This window comes from Rousettus aegyptiacus, unplaced genomic scaffold, assembly GCF_014176215.1.
Source record: "Rousettus aegyptiacus isolate mRouAeg1 unplaced genomic scaffold, mRouAeg1.p scaffold_m13_p_5, whole genome shotgun sequence".
Taxonomy (NCBI): domain Eukaryota; kingdom Metazoa; phylum Chordata; class Mammalia; order Chiroptera; family Pteropodidae; genus Rousettus; species Rousettus aegyptiacus.
The window spans coordinates 7,140,718-7,160,268 of record NW_023416308.1 but is presented as its reverse complement, the minus strand read 5'-3'; the positions used below and the strand labels follow the sequence as shown (position 1 = coordinate 7,160,268).

At 58.9% G+C, this 19,551-nt stretch overlaps 1 protein-coding gene across 4 annotated transcripts in view; it reads left to right on the top strand.

Annotated features, from left to right (window-relative positions):
* Positions 1-19,551, top strand: part of RBM19 (RNA binding motif protein 19) — a 108,119-nt gene that overhangs the window by 8,265 nt on the left and 80,303 nt on the right. For 2 of the 4 annotated variants that reach the window (XM_036220601.1, XM_016157480.2), the window contains exons 9-18: positions 1,809-1,880; positions 2,889-3,092; positions 4,385-4,515; positions 5,094-5,215; positions 5,674-5,770; positions 7,305-7,415; positions 9,384-9,584; positions 10,812-10,941; positions 18,504-18,667; positions 19,001-19,061. In XM_036220601.1, the coding sequence (XP_036076494.1) occupies positions 1,809-1,880; positions 2,889-3,092; positions 4,385-4,515; positions 5,094-5,215; positions 5,674-5,770; positions 7,305-7,415; positions 9,384-9,584; positions 10,812-10,941; positions 18,504-18,667; positions 19,001-19,061 (1,293 nt within the window). Of the gene's footprint in view, positions 1-1,808; positions 1,881-2,888; positions 3,093-4,384; positions 4,516-5,093; positions 5,216-5,673; positions 5,771-7,304; positions 7,416-9,383; positions 9,585-10,811; positions 10,942-18,497; positions 18,668-19,000; positions 19,062-19,551 lie in introns of all 4 variants that reach the window. The other 2 variants (XM_036220600.1, XM_016157479.2) reach the window with 1 other exon arrangement.

The window sequence follows — 19,551 nt, the reverse complement described above, 5'->3', positions numbered from 1 at the left end:
AGGCCCAAGCCTGCTTAGCTTCCGAGATTAGACAGGATTGAGATTGTTCACGGTGGCATGGCGTAGACCTCCCTTAGTCCTTTAAATAGACGTCCCCAGTCCTGGAGTCTGCTGCGCAGAGTCCCCGGGCAGCCCTAAGAACAGGCAGCACTCCAAACTGCTGTGTGGTGTTGACCCCACGCTGCCCTCTCTTCCTGGGCTTCAGAGCCCTGGGTCTGGCTCCCCTGGGGTGGGGAACATGCTAGAAGAAAGGGTCTGAGCTCGGAGGGGTGGGAGCCTCCAGTGCCCACCTGCTGGCCAGGCTGGGGCACGCGGGACACACAGCAACAGAGTTGGCACTCCACAGAGGACCATGCCACGGCCCCCCAGGCCGTGCCGGGCATGGGCTGAGTGCATGGGGTCCGCTGGAGCCGGGGTCTGGGGCAGAAAGGGTTCCTGCTTCATGGCTGGTCTTGTCACCCTCAAGGTTTTACATCTCTGACGCTCTCCTCTGAGCACTGAAGCCCTGCTCACCAGTCAGGCCCATTCACCGCTCTCCCTCACCTCACAGACTGTCCAGGTGCAGTACAGGGGCGGGGTAAGGAGCCCCGCTCAGCTCCGCATCCCCGCCGGGCCTCTTATAAGTCCTGGGACCTTGGCATCAGTTTCTCCATCCGTGCAGCGGGGCAGTCCTGCCTCATTAAGTCGTGAAGATTCAGTGAGTTAATATCCACACGGCACTTAGAATAGTGCTGAACACCCATCGCACCCTCCGCGAGAGCCATAGTTCATGTTGGTGGTGGTGCCGGTGGCACTGCTACTTTCACAGCATTCCAGAGACCAGCAGGGGGACCAGGGGCTGGTCAGAGGGCGCTTACTTGAATTGTCAGGGCTGAGAAAACCATACTGGAGGCCTCGGAGCTGGAGAGAGCTGACTTACAGGTCTGCCGCTTTGAGAAGTAACAGAATGTCCCCACAGAAATGCTGCAGGCCACCCCAGAGTGGGGCTGCGTAATGAACGTGAACTTCAGCCTGGGTACAGAGGTCCACTGGGGGCTTACAGCAAGGGAGGCCACGATCGGATTCAGAATGGTCCTTGGCTAGGCCCACGAGGAGTCAGGTGGGCAGGTGAGGCCTTTGCATTTCTCCAGAGAGGGCGAGCACTAGGCTGGACTGGGCTGCAGATGAGGAGGATGGAGCATATTTATGGGGATAGATGGAGCACCTGCTTGCAGGTGCAGAGGGAGAATCTAAACAGCCTGTGACAGAGACCAAAATCCCGTGGGCTACGGCCCCCGTTCCAGCAGTGCCACCCGTGAGCCGTGTGCCCTTGGGCACTCCTAGAAAAGTGGGGGAATGACGCCTGCTCTGCTGCCCCATGGGGCTGAGGCCCAACGAGTCAAGGACGGACCTGCTTCTGTGCATGCTGTGGCCTCGGGCCCATGGGCAGAGTGGTCGTGGAGATGGCCCCTCTGGCACTGAGCTGGGTCACAGCACAGCCACCCTGTACAGATACGTCCTTCCCAGAGAAGGCCACGGACCAGGCCCTAGTCAGAGCAGCCGGGGCTGGGAGGGAGGCAGAGGCCTCCTGCGTTTCTGGCTCCTGCAGTCCAGGGTCTTCACGTGTAAGATCAGGCCACAGGGTCTAAACACTTCCTGCAGGGGGTGGGAGGGAATCTTCGCATTTTGGTTGGCAAAAATCAAGGCTTTTTCCCCCACTTTCTGCTCAGCTTCTCCCGACCACCTGGCACAGTGTGGGTGTGCCTCGGTGACTCCTGCGAGTATCTGCAGGACCTGCAGGTTTGACCTTTGTCGTTGTCCTTCCTCAGGGTACATCTTTGTGGATTTCAGCAGCGAAGAGGAAGTCAAGAAAGCTTTGAAATGCAACAGAGACTATATGGGTAAGGGGCCGGGGCAGGGGCTACCTCCGCGAGGTTTCAGGGCGTCGTTCATTCATTCATTCATTCATTCATTCACTCCACAAGTTTTATCGAGGGTCTCTTGTGTTCTAGGCACTGGGGAGATAGAAGCGAGCAGAACAGACCAAAATCCCTGCCCTCTTGGGGCTGACTTAGAGAAAACGGACAGAGGGGGAAGAGACAGGCAGGAAACAGGCCATGCCGTGGGGAAATGCAGAGCAAGAGAGGGCTGGGGATGGAGGAGGCACATTCGTAAATAGGATTACGTCTGTCGGGCCTCCCCGAGAAGGTGACATTGGAGCAGAACCTCAAGCAGTAGAGGGAGTAAGCCCTGGCTTTGCGGAGCAGGCAGTTCCAGTACAGGAAACAGCACAGGGAACAGCATGCGTGACTTCCTGGAGTAGGAAGGTCCCCTGAATGATCCCCAGGGACGTAATCTTTGACCTGTCCCTGTCACAGCCAAGTGATTCAGGCCCAGCTGTCAGCCCCTCCCGAGACACGAGTTCCTTTGGGGAAGGCGGGAAACCTAAGCAGTCTGGTTAGTGAATCAGGCGGTGGGTATTTATTGAGCACCTGCTGTGTGCACGTGGAGGGGATGGTGGTGCCCACGGTCTAATGCCCACGAGGCGATGTGTGTAAACACTTCACCCGCAGAGCAGGGTGACTGCCCGACTCACTGGTGCCGAGTTGTCAGATGTCACTGTCCTACGGCAGAGCGGCAAGAAGTGCCAGACACTGTGCCCTGGGATTTAGAGGGCGCGGCTCTGTGGACTGGGATGGCCCAGGCAGGCACCCCCCGAGGCTAAACTGGACTTGTCAGATGAGTGGCGTTTGGGGATCAGGCCTTCCAGTGTAGACCGGCTTTGGCTCTAGCCGCTGCCTTGGCTGCGGCATCTGGAAGGTAGCAAAGACGGGTTTGGAATCGTCAGCCAGGAGTCACTGGCACGTCCCGGGCCTGCCCCCGGAGCCCTGACACTTTTCCTCATGCAGGGGGCCGCTACATAGAGGTGTTCAGGGAAAAGAATGCCCCCGCAGCCAAGGGGCCCCCGAAGAACAGCACCAAACCCTGGCAAGGCCGGACCCTCGGGGAAAACGAAGAGGAGGAGGACCTGGCCGACTCCGGCAGGCTCTTCGTGCGAAACCTGCCCTACACCAGCTCTGAGGAGGACCTGGAGAAGATCTTCTCCAGATACGGTAGGGACGCAGTGGCCCGGCGTGTGGCGCACGCGCAGAGCTCGGCATGGGGGCAGGCGGCCGGGCTCACGGCCTGGGGACTGCCTCCTCCTGCCACAGTCTTCTCACCTCTGAAATGGGGCCGAAGATCCCTGAGCCGCTCTGGGGATTCAAACATGACGTGTATAGCAGAGCTCACGGTAATAGGTCACGTCACAGGCCTCTTTTGCTGTCTGACCCAGACTCTCAGCCTCCCCACTCCGAACTCAGGACAGACGGGGTTTGGTACACTTTCTGCGCTGCCCCGTGCTGTCCGAGCTCTCGTTTGAGCATTAGAAGTGCAGTAACCGTACAGGTGTGAGTACAGCCTGAACCCCTGCTGTCTAGGTGGCTTTGCTCTCTAAACTGAGCATCCAAACAGATGTAACAGCGAGGGTGATTTTCATTGTCGTCATCATCAGCTCTTATTAATTTGCGGGACATGAACTTGAAGACCCGGAGTTAACTGGTCACACAGTGTTTGTTTGTAAGGTCATGGTTGTGGGAGGGACACAGGTTAGGGCTCAAGACGGCAGGGAGGTCTTGATGCTTCTGAGATCCCTTGAGGGGGCCTTCCACTTGTGTTCGGAGGCCAGTTCGGGGTCGTGGGCGATCATAGCGTGGTTGAGCGCCTGGTGTGGGGACGAAGGCCCTGAGCAGGGCGAATGGATCGAACCTCCCGGCCTGCAGTCCGTGCTTGCTGATCCCTCCTGCCCAGGCCAGTGCCTGGGTTAAAGCAGGCCCGGCTCCACAGGAAAAGGGCTCATCAATAGGCTGCAAGTATCCATTTCTGATGACAGAGACTGAGGAGGACGTGGTCACCCCCTGGTGTTCAGAGTGGAAGCCAGCTCAGAAAGGTGTACTCTAGCCAGTGTAACGACAGTGTCCCTGCACTTCGAGGCCACTAGCACAGCAGGCCCTGTTCAGTACCTTCACGGTAATTACAGTGACGTGTTGGACCCTCCCAGCTGCCCCGTGAGCCAGGTGGTCTTCCGATGCCCCTTTACAGTGGAGGCTAGTGGCTTGCCCACGTAGTAGGTGGCGGAGGCGGAATCCAGCCCTGGCACCTCTACTCTGGATAGATACATAAAGGGTTGTGAAAGGACATCCTTGACCTTTGGGATGGTCCACTGCAGCCACTCGCCACATTCTTCCTCGGGCCAAGCGGCCACAGCCGACCAGAGCAGCAGCTTGTTGCTCTCACCTGAGCTGATGTATGCCAGGCTTGCGGGCCCATGCCGGCCAGAAGGACGTGACACCTCTCCTGTCCTCAGGTCCCCTGTCTGAGCTGCACTTCCCCATCGACAGCCTGACCAAGAAACCCAAGGGCTTTGCTTTCGTCACTTTCATGTTCCCGGAGCACGCGGTGAAGGCCTATGCCGAGGTGGACGGGCAGGTGTTCCAGGTGACTGTTTGGGGCTGGCAGGGGTCTGCGGGGCCCAGGTGATCGGGAAATGTGCGTGCGTGCGCGCGCATGCCCTCAGCCACATTTTTAAGAAAGCACACTCAGTGGTGTGCAAAGCCACCTCCTCACTCAGGCTAGCAGAGGGCTCATCGCTGACGGCAGGGCCCGCGCTCTGATCTGTCAGCACCAAGGACAGCGCCCGACACACAGTAGGCACCCAGAAAGTAGTTCTTGAATCGATTAATATACTCTCTGTTTGGAGAAATACTACTTGGAAGAGGAATAAGGAAGGAAAGAGTGCGGGTGTGGTCATGGTGTGAGGGCCACAACAGAATACGAGAAATTCTTCTCTTTTCTCCCAGTGTCTCCGAGTAAGGTGCTTAGTACACGTGCTCAAGCCCCAGGCTACCTTGCTTCCCTCTCCCCTCTTTCATTTGGTCATTTGTAACTTGTTGATCTTATAGTCACCAGGCCAGACCTCACGTGCAGGGACAGTATGGGGCCGAGGCTTAAGAGGTGGGGGATACTTACACACTGATCGGTTTCCTTTGTGACCCCTTCCCCTCACCCGCCTCCAGGGCAGGATGCTGCACGTGTTACCCTCCACCATCAAGAAGGATGCCAGCGAGGACGCCGACGCCCCAGGCTCATCCTCTTACAAGAAGAAGAAGGAGTTGAAAGACAAAGCCAACAGCTCCAGGTCCTTACACAGTCCCAGCCTTTGGGCCCTGACCCAGGCTTCTGCCACCCTCACCCCGCCCCTTCCCGGCTGCCGGGGTGCTCTGGCTCCTTGCAGTGGGTTCAGCCTCTCATCTAGACCCTCGCTGAGCCTCAGTCTCCTCATCTGCAGAATGGCGAGACTCTTAGTGGTACTTCACTCAGGCGGTCTTGTAGGGGTTGAATGAGTTCACATAAGCAAGGTGCTTACTCCCCGGCACAGAGTGGGTGCTTGACAGATGTTAGGGGTTGTTAATGTCATTGTCACTGTCCTCGTCTTCAGGCCCTGGGCACTTGGCCCGTGCTACTTAAGGGGAGGGGAGGAGGAGCTTTTGGGGGCTGAGAAAGGCAGGCCAGTGAGCTCATTTCTTAAAGCTGTCACATCGGAAAAAATGTCACCCTTGCTCAGCCACAGTCCGACCTCCCTGTTCCGCCCCTCAGCTCCCACAACTGGAACACGCTGTTCATGGGCCCGAACGCAGTGGCCGATGCCATCGCACAGAAGTACAGCGCCACCAAGAGCCAAGTGTTTGACCACGTGAGTGAGCGTCCCGTGTGATGTGCCCCGGCTCCGGCCCAAACACCAGGGGCGAGAGACCAAAGGGGCATCGTGCTGGGGTCCGTGAGCACGGGGCCCCTCAGGCCGTAGCCACGGGGTCCGCATGGGGAACACCCCACCCCCCACGTCAGCCCTGGTTTCTGCGGGGTTCGTGTGAAGCCCCGTAGAAGCCGTAATTGATAACAATGAGCACCTGGCTGCGCAGTCTTCACGGCCTGCAGGAGTGGGTGCTCCTACTACCCCCCTTTCCACATGAAGAAACTGGGGCCCAGGGACACAGAGCAACTGCAGGTTCACACAGCTGGGAGAAGGCGGAGGGGGTGACCCCAGGCCTGCCTCGCTCCAAACCCAGGCACGCACCTCGCTAGGGCTGTCCCTGCACCTCCCCGGCCCGGCCAGCCTAGGTCGTTGAGACGAGGAAGGGGCGTCATTGATCTCTGTCCCGAGTCTAACCTTCCTCATCATTTTTCCCTTTCTGTGCATCCAGTCCCTCCCTCGAGATCACATACTTTCCTATAAATGCACGTGTCTCCAGTGAGACCAAGGCCGAGTCCGCCTTTGGTGAAGCCCGGGAGTGTTTCTGAGCCAGTCAGCAAAGCACACCCGTGGGTTTACCCATAAGCCCGCCACCCCGTTGCCTACTCCTGCCCTGCCAGTCAAGGTCAGCGCGCTCCATTAGACCTAAAACACAGGCCCCACGTGTAACTGGAACACGGGCCCCATGTCACGTGTAATTGGAAATATCCTAGAGGCCACATGTTTAAAAAAGTGAAAAAAAACAGGCAGTTAATTTTCATAACCCATTTTATTCAGTATGTAGCCAAAACATCGTTCCAACACATACACAGTATAAAAAAATGACAAGACGATAGGCATTATTTTTCTTACTAAGTATTCGCAGCCCAGTGTGTATTTTACACCCACGGCGCTTCTTCATCCAGACGCGCCACATTTCAAGTGCCCGGTGGCTGTGGGCGGCTCGTGGCCACCGCGTCAGGCAGCACCGCGCCAGCGCTCGGCCAGTGGGCGGGGGCTGCAGCCGGTGCAGATCCCACAAGCACTGCCAGCCACGGGACACAGCAGGGCCCTGAGCGGAAACAGCCCAGGTCTCCTAGAGCTTTCTAGTGGAGCAGGGCTCTAGCAGATAATCAGGGGCAGCTAAACCGAGGCGGAGACATGGGGGTGAGAGCGAGGGCGGGCCGGTCAGCGAAGCGACATTTCAGCAGCACGGAATGGAACCCGGGAGCGTGGGGTGAGGGCCAGCAGCGGAGGTCAGCGTGCACAGGCGCCCGCGGGTGGGGTCGAGGCTGGCGTGCGAGTGCACTGGAGGGAGAGGGGAGGTGGGGGCGCAGAGGTGGGCGCGGGGTCCCTGATGCACTGTGAGACTCGAGCCAGAGCCGCCAGGTGAGTGGGGTAGGCGAGGGGCATTGGCACGTCACCTAGCCGCCTTCGCAGGTGCTAACTTGTCACCTGCCCCACAGCCGACAGCCTCTCCCTCTCCCCTCTCCCACAGGAGACCAAGGGCAGCGTGGCTGTGCGTGTGGCCCTGGGGGAGACCCAGCTCGTCCAGGAAGTGCGGCGCTTCCTCATCGACCACGGGGTCAGCCTGGACTCCTTCAGCCAGGTGAGTGCGCACTGCCCGCTCGCGAGCCGCTCAGCCCCTGGGGCGCAGGGGCTGGGGTTTCAGGTCGGGGACGTGCTGGTGGTTTTGAGGACCCAGCCTTCCAAGGATGATGCCTATTAACTTTAAATTCTCTCCGAAGAAAGTCAGAATGTCATTTGGGTGCAGACCGGCCTACGTGACCTGGATGATATCTCTCGGGGGCTATATTCAAGGCCACCTCTTAACCCATGGTTCCTCCACACAGGCCAGGGGGGCCCCAAACAGCCCATCTCCCACCCCCACCTTACCGAAAGCACCTGTTGTCTTTTGGGGGGCTTCAGACCTTTCTTGAACCAGACGGGGGAGAGGCGAGCACCCCCACGTGCTCTTTCCCCATGAGGTGGGGTTCTCAGGCTCATGGCCGATTAGGTCTAGAGCCTCCGATGAGACCAACTAATATCCTTCCGTTTGCTTTACGGACTGGGGAACAGGCCCAGAGAGTAGGAAGGTGACTTTAAGGTCAGAGTGCGTGACAGGGGCCTGGACTTGGTCTCGGCTTCTGACTCTCAAACAGCTTTCCTCAGCTTTACCAGGCCTCAGATTTCACCTTAAAAGGGTGATCAGGGTGGAAGGATGGATGGATAGATGGAAGTTTTGAGAAGAAAATAGAGGGAAAGCGGATTGATGGGTAGAGGGTAGGTGGGCGGATGGATAAATTAAACAAACATAGTTAACATTTATTAGCACTTACCAAAGAATTTCTCCAAGTTAATGCGGTTTATTAATTCATTTTACTCTCATAACAGCCACGGGAAAACAGCACTATTGTGCCCTTGTACAGAGGGGACCATGGTCACAGAGGTGAAGTCACTTGTTCTGGGTCGCACGCCTAGTCACGGGGGAGCTGGATTTGGGTGCAGGCCCCAGAGTCCTCCCCCCTAACCATTTCACTCTGCGGCCTGAGTTGCTCCTAAAAAGCCCACTGGCCTCCAGCCCTTCCCACCCACAGACACTTCGTCTCACTCGATCCTCATGGTGGCACCATGAGGCCTACCAGGTCGCATCACCGTTTGCCCATTTTGCAGACAAGAAAACTGAGGCCCACGGGGTCAGCGATTGACCCAGAGTTTCAGGTTAGGTTAGTGGCAGAGCAGAGATTCGTGCCAAGACACTCTCTATACCTGGAATTTTTCGTTGTGTATTTTTTGACTTCCCTCCAACATCATTTTTTAAGAAGATAATTGCTCACATCTACCAAGTGCTTACACTGTAACGTAATTAAGTCTCTTCTCGTGTGGTCCTGTGGACAGATGCCGTGTCCATATGTTAGGCGTGGGGCCGAGGCACAGTTCAGTCCATTTCTCAAGGCCGTCAGTCCAGTGTCTTAGTGTGGGTTCTTCCAGAAGCAGGCTCGGAGTCAGAGATTCAAGGGCAGGCAGCTTACTGGGCGGGGCAGAAGGCCCTGGCGAGACAGGCCAAGGGGACCAGTGCAGGGTGTTTACTGCAGCACTTGATGCAGTCGCGGGCTGAGCTTTACCTGGGGGCACCTGCAGAGCTCCTGCCTCAGAGTCGTCCCACCCAGAGGCCAGGGATGCACCAACTCCTGGGAGCCGCGGGGTCCTCCCAGGGCTGTGTGTAAACTCCTCGGCACTGGGATGCAGGTGCCGGCCTGGGCCGGAGTGCTCCGGTTGGTCATCGAGAGCTGTGGGGGGCACTGGCGGGTTCTGCCCCAACTCCGAAGAGGAGGAGCCAGGATTTGACCCATGGGGTCCACTCCGGACCACTCATCCTCACCCACACTGCAGAGCCACCTCATCCAAGGAGCCACATGCCTGAGGTGGTGGCGTCTCCGAGGCGCGCTTCCTAAGTGCCCGGTGACAGAGGTCCCAGAGGGCGACCCGGTCAGGAGTCGACTGCAGATCGGGTCTGGTGTCGGGGGCCGGGGACCCTCCGTCCTGCTGTCCCACGTGCGTTCATCTCCTCCCACAGGCTGCCGCGGAGCGAAGCAAGACCGTGATCTTGGCGAAGAACTTGCCGGCGGGCACCGTGGCAGCGGAGCTGCAGGAGATCTTCGGCCAGTTCGGCAGCCTGGGCCGAGTGCTGCTGCCCGAGGGTGGCGTCACCGCCATCGTGGAGTTCCTGGAGCCCCTGGAGGCCCGCAGGGCCTTCAGACACCTGGCCTACTCCAAGGTAGAGCTGCCGCAGACCCGCGCCCGGGAGGGGTGAAGGGAGCCGCTGGAGTGACAGTCTTAGCAGAGACCTGGCCCGTGAGAGCCTGGTCTGCAGCCACCTTCTCCGTCACGAGTGTGAATTTATCCCCCGACAGACTGTCTGGACGGGAGAACTGGGGAGGGAAGCCCTGAACCATCATCCGGGAAGCAGGCCTTGGCATCTTGCCTGACTCTGGGTTTCCTTGGCTTCCTAGTCCCACATGAACTTGAACTGTCATTCTGGTGCTTTTAGTATCTGCACCTACCATAAGCCGAAAGTCAGTTCTGGAGATGGCTGTCTCTCGTTTCTGAGAAAAAAAAAAAAAGACACCCAGGTGCATGCGTGGGTTAGTTTCCTGGGGCTGCCATCACAGGTTAGCGCAAACTTAGTGGCTTAAAACAATAGAAGTTTGTTTTGACGCAGTCCTGGAGGCCCGAGTCTGGAGCCAGGGTGTCTGCAGGGCCGCGCGCCCTCCGGCGGCTCTCGGGCAGGGTCCTTCTTGCCGCTTCCCACTTCTGGTGGCACCAGGCGTCCCTTGGCTTACGGCTGCAGCAGTCTCTGCCTCCCGAGTCTCCTTTTCTCCATCTCAGACCCTCCTCCTACAAGGACACCGACGTTGGATTTAGGGCCCACCCGGATAACCCACCACGATCTCATGTTAAGTTCTTTCACTTAATGACATCTGCAAAGACCTTTTTTTCCAAATTAGGTCACAGTCACAGATTCCGGGGGTTAGGACGTGGACATATCTTTGGCGGAGGGGGGTGGGGGGGCACCTCTCAACCCGCTCACTACAGGAAGCTTCTTTGATCAGGCACTTGAACGCCCCGCAGACTCTTTACCAGCATCTTATTTATTCTGCGTGAAGTGGGGTCAGAGAGCGTGGTGTGCGGCCCCGCCGCACTGCCTCCAGGGGGCTCGCCCCCTCGGTGGGTCTGCCCTCCCCCTGCCCTGGCGCCGCTCCCCGTTTGTGCTCTGATTAGAGAAGGCGCAAGGGGACACAAGTGCGTCCAGTGGCAGGAGATGCTCGAGCTGTCCCCGAGCCGCAGCAGGAGGCCCCGTGTCCTCGGGGTCAGGCCGCGTGGGGGGCGCTGGGCTGGGCTCGCCCTCGGCCTGGCTCCACGCCGGGCCGAGGCGCCCACACCCCGAACCTCGGGCCCGTCGTCTGTGTGAGGCGCTGAGTCCCTCCCCGCCCCGTCTCTGCAGTTTCACCACGTCCCCCTGTACCTGGAGTGGGCTCCCATGGGCGTCTTCTCCAGCTCAGCCCCGGCCCCGCAGAAGGAAGAGCCCCAGTGTGCACCTGTGGAACCAGCGGAGAAGGCGGAGCCAGAAGCCGGTGAGGGCTGCGACTGGCATCGGGGTGTCCTGGGCAGCGGCGCGGGAAGGAGGGGGAGCGCAGCCCTGAATGTCTGTCGGGCATGTGGGTTAAAGTCCTTTCTGCGTCTTGGAGACCAGCGTGTCTCATATCCTTGCATTTCATAGGCACGTGAAATGTCCTTTAAAAAATGGAACGCAGAATCTGTGGACGCAGCATGAGAGCGTCAACTTTTTTGCTTGTCATAAGGGTTGTAAGAAAAAAACAGACTCTGTTAATAGGGATTCAGAACAGAGCAGGTGACAACCTCCTTGTTTTACGCATCCCTACGACGCCTGTGGGGGAGGGCGGCTGGCGGAGGGGGAGGTCGTTCTGGAGTGTCCTCGGAGTGGCACAGTGCCCTCTGCTGTCAGGTCATTGCAAAGGCAGGGAGAGGAAGCGACCCGGTCCCACCCCCACAGCTAAGGCTTCCCACTCGGGTGCGGAGGGGGTGCCATTGGCACGGGGGACAGCGCAGTTCTGCAAATTGTGAGACGTTTTGCTTCCCTGGACCCTACCCACCAGATGTCAGCAGCGCCCCCACCCCCATGATTGCGATGACCTGAACCTTCCCCCCTGCATCCCCAGACGTCTCCTGGGGGGCAGTGCAGCTCCAGTTGAGAACTGCTTAGTCTGGGGACCATGAACACATCTGAGAATCAGAGACCTTTAGAAAAGTTTTTAAAAGGATGGTGACAGTCGTTTAACTCAGACGTTAAGACTTTGCTCATCAACAACGTCCCCCCCACCGCCATAGGGTGACCCGTTTGTTAAAGAAGGTCTCCCATCTCCATCGTTGTCATGAAAGAAAGGGTGTTTTACAGGAAAAAAGTGTGGGTGCAGGAGCAGAATTCTCAGATTGAAGGACAGTCCTTTCGTTGTCTGCAGAGCTTCTGAGCCTCTCGCTTTGCCGAGGGTCGGTGCGTCCTTGGGACGGGCCCAGCCGGCACAGGGCGCCGGGAGCCTGGTCTCGCGTCGCAGCCTTGTTCTTGTCAAGAGGGAGTTCCTTCCCTCTCCGCCCTTCGGGGCGCTGACAGCGCCGCTGGTCGTTGGGGTTACCGATCACTGGTGTAGACGTTTGAACATCCCCCACTAGCCCCTGGTTATCAGCTAGTGTCACCTAGAGGTTGAATTGCCGGGGGGGGGGGGCTCCTCTCCAAACCCGCTTATACTTCCATCGAAAAGAATGTATTTTGATGCTCCCATGGTTTGTTCCTAACTAGCCATCATCCTCAAATCATCAGATTTTTGTTTACTTCATTTGCTAAACTTGAACCTGACTAATATTTTTTGGCCAAAAACAAGTCCTCCTTTAAAGCAGAGCTTTTCCAGGAGCGAGGGCCCTGGACCCCAATCCAGCGGGGGCCGGATCGCCTGCCCGCTCGGGGCCCCCGCTGCCACGTGGCCTGTGGCTCCCCGCCCGTCGCTCTGTAACACTTGCCGCGGTTCATCTGACCGGCAGACAGTGAGCCGTGAGGGCAGAGAGTGGCCGTCTTGCTCGCTGCTGGGGCCTGCCCCAGGCGGGGGGTGGGGAGGAGGTGAGTCTGTGCAGGAAGAGGGGTTTCTGCGCCCCTCTCTGTAGCTGTGAGAGGTAGGGCTGGGTCATCTCGGTCTTTGTGTCCCAAGCCTCTGGCGCGTAGTAGGAACATAGCGATGTTGGAAGATTCGTTCTGTTGTTAGCCCAGCATCAGAACGTGGCCAGGGACGGTACCAGTTTCTACCCAACCCATCAACTTAACTCGGTTTCATTGATCGTGGGTGGTTCATTTCCTTAGTGTCTGTCTGCCTGACCCCCACCCCCGTTAGAATGTCCATTCCACAAGGCGGGTACCCCACCTGCTTGCTCACTGCTATCCCCGGCACCGGGAAAGTGCCTGGCGCCTGACAGGAGAGCGGGAGCTGGGCGCCGAGCGAACCCACGGAAGGAAGCGGCAATGACTTCCCGCCAGGCCCTGTGCTTAGCACAGCGCGAGGCTCAGACCCCCCGTGGAATCCCCGGCTCCCTGATGTCCTCTCCTAGCCTGTGACGGGGCAAGCCACCCTTCTCTGAGGCTAGTTTCTGCGTCTCTGAGGCGGGCATGGGACCCATGCTGACCCCTAGAGGCTTTGGGAGAGTTTTGAGAGAAGCTGCGTGTGAATCACCAGCCCTCCGGCCCCCTGGTTAATTCAGCAGCGACAGCCTTCGCGGATGGCCTTGAACTCTGCCGTGAGCACCAGCCGCAGGCCAGCCGCTGAGCCAGGGTGACCGCGAGGGCACGACGCATCCCTCCCCCGCATGAGCTGCGGGCTGGTGGGGGGACAGATGGGGCTGTGTGGAGGCAGCCGAGATGTCGCGGCAGTAACCGAAGGGGCCCCGGACACACGCGGGGTGGGTGGCTTTGCAGAGCTAGTGGCCCCCCGTCTGGAGCAGAGCTGCCCCGCCCGCCCCGTGTTCCCTCGTTCCCCGGTCCAGGCTGGTGTCGAGAGCGTCCCAGACACGCTGTTCCCAGCTGGTCGTGCCTCGGGGGGGCCGGTGTCCAGGGCCCTGCCCTGACGCACACAGCGTGGCCTTGGAGCTGCAGGAGGGCGCATGGCTCCAGCTCAGAGGTCCAGTTTGGGGCTGGGAAGTCGCCCGTGTCTGCTGCTCGCAAGCCCCGCCTGTCCCACGTTGTCATCGGGGGGGTCCCCCTGGCGCTCATCCCCGGGGCGTCCCTTGCCCTTTTTGTTCCTCTGCTTACAGGATCACATACACAGTCCCCTCTGTCCCCGGTGCTCTTCCTTTTCACCTGTTCCTCCCCCACGCCCGGCCTCTCCACATTGTTCCTCAAGCCTCCGAAGCTTCCCAGGCCGCGTCCCCACCGCACAGGGACTCGGGGGGCCCGCAGGCCCTGGGTTCTCTCTGGCTCCGAAGGAGGGCGAGCAGGGGAGGTGCGGGCAGAGCTTTGTTCGCCACCCCCTTTCCGCAAAGCCCTCCTTCCCGGTACCAGTCCTGAGGGAGGGGGACAGTGGTTTTATCTCCCCACAACCAAGACCCTCACCTCCAGATAAAGGGCTCCGAGGGGGGGAGGTCCTGGAAAGCTGCTCGCCACTGATAACAGTCTCCGCCGCCAGCCTCCCGCCCGGAGCTGGCAGGGGCGGGGGCCACGGCGGATCCTGCTGCCTGATTATAATGAGGCCCCATGTGGCCGTGCGTGACCGGACTTCATTGTGCGAACTACGGATGGGCGCGCGTCCCCCCGACCCCTCCCAGCCCCCTCCAGCCCACCCTGCTTTTAAATCCTCCCCCGCCACCCCACCCCCACCCCCGGGCCCAGCCGCGCTCGCTTCCTTACTTCTTCCCTCTTCCTCTGGTTCCCGGTGATTTCCTTGGCAAACGTCCGGTTGAGCTTTACGAGGCCTCGTTTATTTCTTGTCTTTCTGTTGTCTCCCCGCCGTGGGGCCAGGAGCCAGGGGCTTTTAAAAATGACCTTCAGTTTCGTCGACGTGGCCCTTGGCCATCTCCACCCCTCTCTGAACGTGGCGTGGGCCACAGCAGGGCTTGGCCTGGCGGCACCGGGAGGAAGAGCTCTCAGGGGCACGCGGCTGGCAGGAGAGTGGGGACTCCCTCGGGGGCTGTCCTTCCACCAGGTTTGGGACTTCCGACGTTTTCCCTGGATTTTCCAAGGCCTGGCCCGGCAGTGTGGGCGGTCGGGGCGTCGTTAAGGCTGAGCGGACTGCTGATCCCCACGCCCTGCTCTCACGGGCTCCTGTGCACTCGTCCCCACCCGTGTCCTGCAGGTGGGTGCTCTTGCTGTCATCTCCTTTTCTAGGTGGAGAGAAGGAAGCAGAGAGGTGCAGTGACTTCTGCGGGGTCACTCATCTGAGAGCCAGGTGTGACCCAAAGCCGCTGGCTCCCGGGTCTGTGATCGTAGCCGTAACTCCCAGTCACATTCGTGCCATCTCGAGCCCCAGGGCACATGCTGAGTGCTGGGCACGGTCCTCATCCACACATATTTGTGGAGCGTCTGCTCTGAGGCCTGATGAGAAGCCAGGCCCGGGAAGAGGGGGACGAGCAGCCTGGACGGAGGGGACAGTGGGCAAAGGCCCTGGGGCGAGGCCGTCTCGCCGAGCACAACAGAGACCTGTGCTGCTGGAACAGGGGGAGGGGACCGGGTGGGCAGAGCTGGCAGGCCAGGGACGGGCGAGCTGGCCGCTCGGTCATCCAGACGCGAGGCATGATGCCTCGGACGAGGGCCGCATCGTGCGGATGGAGTGGTGGGTGCTCGCGTCTCCAAACGGCCCCGCGGAGTGTGGGGGTGTGTATGTGCATGCGTGTGGGGGTGTGAGTGTGTGAGTGAGTGAGTGTGTGTGTATGTGTGAGTGTGAGTGTGTGTGTGTGAGAGTGAGTGTGAGTGTGAGTGTGTGTGTGAGTGTGTGTGAGTGTGTGTGAGTGTGAGTGCGTGAGTGTGTGAGTGTGTGAAGGGCGCTGTGGCTGGTCGTCCATGGCCACACAGCTGGTAGTCGCCAGGACTCTAACCCGGTCACTCTCATTTCTAAGGCCGTGTGTTCCCCTCTCCCCCCCCCCACTTCCCCCCACTACCTCTGCACTCCGTGGGGGCCCCCTTCTCGACTTTTTTCCAGGCCCCCGTTTTTTCAGCAGAGGTCTTGTCTTAGCTCCTCCCGTATCCCGGGGGGGTTACAGGCGCGGGGCGGTGGGTGCTGGGCCACAGAGGTTCAGGGACACGTGACCATCTCTGCAGTTGGGGGAAGGACAGGTCGCGATTTTATTTCAGGCCGGGTGTTCCTCCCAGACGTTGGGGTCAGGGGTGTTGGCTGACTTAATAGAAGTGGGGGGGGGCAGTGGGAGGAGCCAGGTAAGCCAGGCCGGTCATGCGTCCTGGCCATTCTCACGATGCCTTCTCGTTCTTGCTGGGCTGCGGCTGAGGACAGCCGCCCCGCCGGGGGTGGGCTCCGTGTGCTGACGGCTGCCCACGCTGGCCGTCGGCTCCGCTCTGTCCCAGCCCAAGCAGTACACCTTCCCCAGCAGGTGCCGCGCTTTCAAATAAGCGCTTGGACGCAGACCGGTCCTGCTCGTGGGGCAGGGGGCAGGCCGGAGTGGACCCCAGCCACGCCCAGAGCTGCTGGGCTCCCCCGAGCTGTTGTCCTGGCGAGGCCCGAAGCCCGGTTATGCCATGCTGGGAGAGGCAGAGGGAGGGGTCACTGGTCTTGCAGGAGTCGGTGCCCAGCCCGCAAGTGGGGAGCAGAACACAGAGACCTCGTTGACCTCTAGTTGCTGCAAGTTGACCTAGTTCAGAAGCTGTATGCCGTTGAGTTGCCAAGATTTTGAAAACATGGGTTTTCCCATATATTTCAGCTTTTCAGCTTTTCTTGAAAGGTTAGAACCTAGGAGCACCTTCAGTTGACCTTCCTACGTGGCCACAGTTAGCCAGTGTCAAGAAGGGGCTGCTCCCTTAAACTGGCCATGAGCCTTCGTGGTCACTGTCACCCCCAACAGTCTTTTCTCTTTAAAAAAAATTCTTTTCAGTCTTCCGTGAACCTCTCTCCCAGCCCGAAGATGCCCAAGACCTAGGGTTCAGAAACAGCAGCCTCCAGAATTTTCCCTGGACCACCCATTCGTGGCCACGGTGGTCATTAAGGACATCGCACCCTGAAGGCATCTAGCCAGGTGCCTGACATTCCTTTCTTTCTTCTTTGACCACGGAGATGAGGAATGCGAGGAGGAGCCGGAGGGGTGAGACTGTGACTCCAGCCCAGGGTCGTGGTTGTCATTGGGACGGAAGTTCTCGTTCGAACCCGAAGTCTTAGCCACTGAGCGTGGCTTCGCTTCCCCATTGTTAGCAATGCTCTTCCCTCCCCGCTTTGCTTTGAAAGTTGGGTTTCGAGGACAAAGGGCCACGCCATGGGGTCCGTCGTCGGGTAAATCGTGTTAGCTTCTTGGGCAGGGGAGGAGCTTTTATGTAGGCTGCTGCTTTTTGTCCTGGAGAGTCTGGATTCTGGGTTCTAGGGAGCCGGAGGGACGAAGGCTGCCTCTTCCACTGATGTTTGGCAGATGACATTATCGCTGTAGCGGGTTCCATTAGGGCTTAAAAGGGTTGTTTTATGACAAAGCAGTTGAAGCTTAATTAGGACTTGCAAGCGTTAGGCTTGCATCAGAAAGGGCAGGGGAGATGGAGAGGCTTTGGAGCTTGGTGTGAGAGTGTGGGGGACGAATTTAAACCCCAGGAAGCCCCCTTGGGTCTCTGGAGTTGGAAGCGTAGGAGAGCAGGGTTGTCTCCGTCAGCCCCGGGCCAGCTCCCCGGGCCTGTGCCAGCCAGGGAGAGGCAGGGCTTCCTGCTCAGAGCCCTGCGGGTGAGGGGTGTGAGGGCGCAGCCCGATGGCGGCCTTTGGATGGGACTGGACTTGATTTCCGGGGCGCATGTGGGAGGCGCTTCAGGAGCTTGGATGTGAGGTGGGGAGTTGTCCCCATGCCTCAATCGTGTGACTTGGGGAAAAATTGGGGTGGTTGAACCAAATCGAGCCTGTTCCTGGCAGCAGGGCTCCTGAAGCGGTCAGGCCGCTGTTCCCAAGCGTGCGAGGCTCCTGTCACCCTGAGGTGACATCCACGCTCTCGTCACCAAGGCCGACCGCCTCCCGCGCCTCCTCCCGAAACGCTGCCCCTTCAGAGCGGGGAGGTGACAGGACGGCGCGGCAGCCCTCGGCGACCCCGCTCCCCACAAGCGAGCGGGAGCGCGGCCTTCCTCCCCCCCGCCCCCCCCCCCGTCTCGCGTGTGTGCGGAGCGCGACGGGGGCCACGTCGCGGCCCTTGCGCGTGAGCTTTTCCTCCTGCTGTTTGATCACGAGCGTCGCCCTCCGTTCGGCAGCTCGAACTGTCCCCGAGCTTGTCCGTGCCAAACATCCCTCGGTGGCGTCGTTTCTAACGACCAGATACTAGCCCAGCCTTTGGCAGCACTGTAACTTGTGTGAACATTTGGTGTTTTTCACTAATATGCATAACTCTGAATTTAATACGTTACATGCAGATGAAAATATATTTTTTTATGTGGTTGTTCCCTGAAAAGCTTTGTGTATTGAGAATTTTAAGTGAATATGACATCCCTTAGGTGCAAAGAGTAGAGTATTTGTTCAGAGTTTCACTCCATAATCTTCGAAAGGTTTTTAAGTTGGGTTTTAGTTGGACAGTTCACTAAATGGTGTTTTATGAGGAAAAAGAACCTGTTGCTGAGGTTCGTGGTTCGATGAAACAGTTTACACAGCGGTTTCTGTTGAAGTTCAAGTTAGCGTGGGTTAGTCCAATTTAAGGCTCGTCGGTTCGGGTCTGTGTGGCGTATTCCTTTCTTCTTAAAACAGGGCGGAGGCGGGACAGTCCCTCCCCGTCTTCACCTCCAGAGCTGCTGAAACCCCGCACAGGCCAGGAGTCAGCGTCCTCCCCCGACGCTTCCCACGCAGAGACAGGAAACCCTTGATCTAGCAGGTTCTGTGCTTCAGGCTCCAGGACGTAGGCACATGAGGCATTGTTTATGGATTTTTTCCTTTTTTTTTTTTTTTTGGTGGGGACCCAGTGCCAGATGGTGAGACCCCAGAAGGTGAGAAGCCCACAGAGGGAGCAGCAGATGACTCTTCAGCAAAGATGGAAGAGGAGGAGGAAGACGAGGAGGAAGAGAGCCTTCCTGGGTGTACTCTGTTTATTAAAAATCTCAACTTCGACACGACCGAGGAGACGCTGAAGGCGGTGAGTGGCGGCTCGGGGGTGCGGGCGGGAACCCCGGCCCTTTCCCCGTGTCACGGCGCACGCTCTGCCTGTCTGTGGCGTGCCTTGTGGCAGTGTGTGGCTTCACACCACCACCGCCACAGCTGTCCGGGCGACACCTCCCCTGGAGCCCCGAGCGGTAGCCAGAGCAGCCGGGGCCAGGAGGGACAGCCACACGCACGCAAGGGCCCCGTCGGGCCGTCTCAGGAGGCCCGCATCCCGCGAAAGCCGCAGTCCGTGTTCGCGTTGTGTGTTTAGAAACGAAGCCCCTTAGCCTGGAAATGCTGACGACACACGTGGCCTTTCTTTTTCCAGGTGTTCTCCAAGGCGGGCGTGGTGAAGAGCTGCTCCATCTCCAGGAAGAAGAGCAAAGCAGGTAACACGCCCGAGATCTCCGTCAGAACACCACGGTTCCCACGCAAGCTGTGGCTTGGGGCAGGGGTTGGGCGAAGGTAACTCTCGCTGGCTCAGTCTGGAGGTCCTCTCGTTCAGAAGTGTGGTCACCGCCAGACTCCCGTGGCTCGTTTGAATGGTCCTTGTTTCTGTGTCCTTGGAGACCCCCGATTCCCACTGAATCTCGGCCCTTTGCCAGCTTAGACTGTCAGACGGTTCAGAGCAGTGCGGTTCGGGGGGTGGGCAAGGCCGGCACAGTTCCGTAGCAGAAGCCTCCCCCCTCCCTGCTTCCAGCACCTCCGTGCTCTGGAATATCTCCTAGGGAATAGCAAGAAATGATCCCTCTAGAGCGTTTCCTCTTCCCTTCCAAGAGAAAGAATCCAGAACATCTGGAATGTTCCACAGAGTCATCAGCCACACTCCTCACTGGCCCGTGGATCCCTGGGCCGTGCAGAGACCACTCTCAGCTCTCC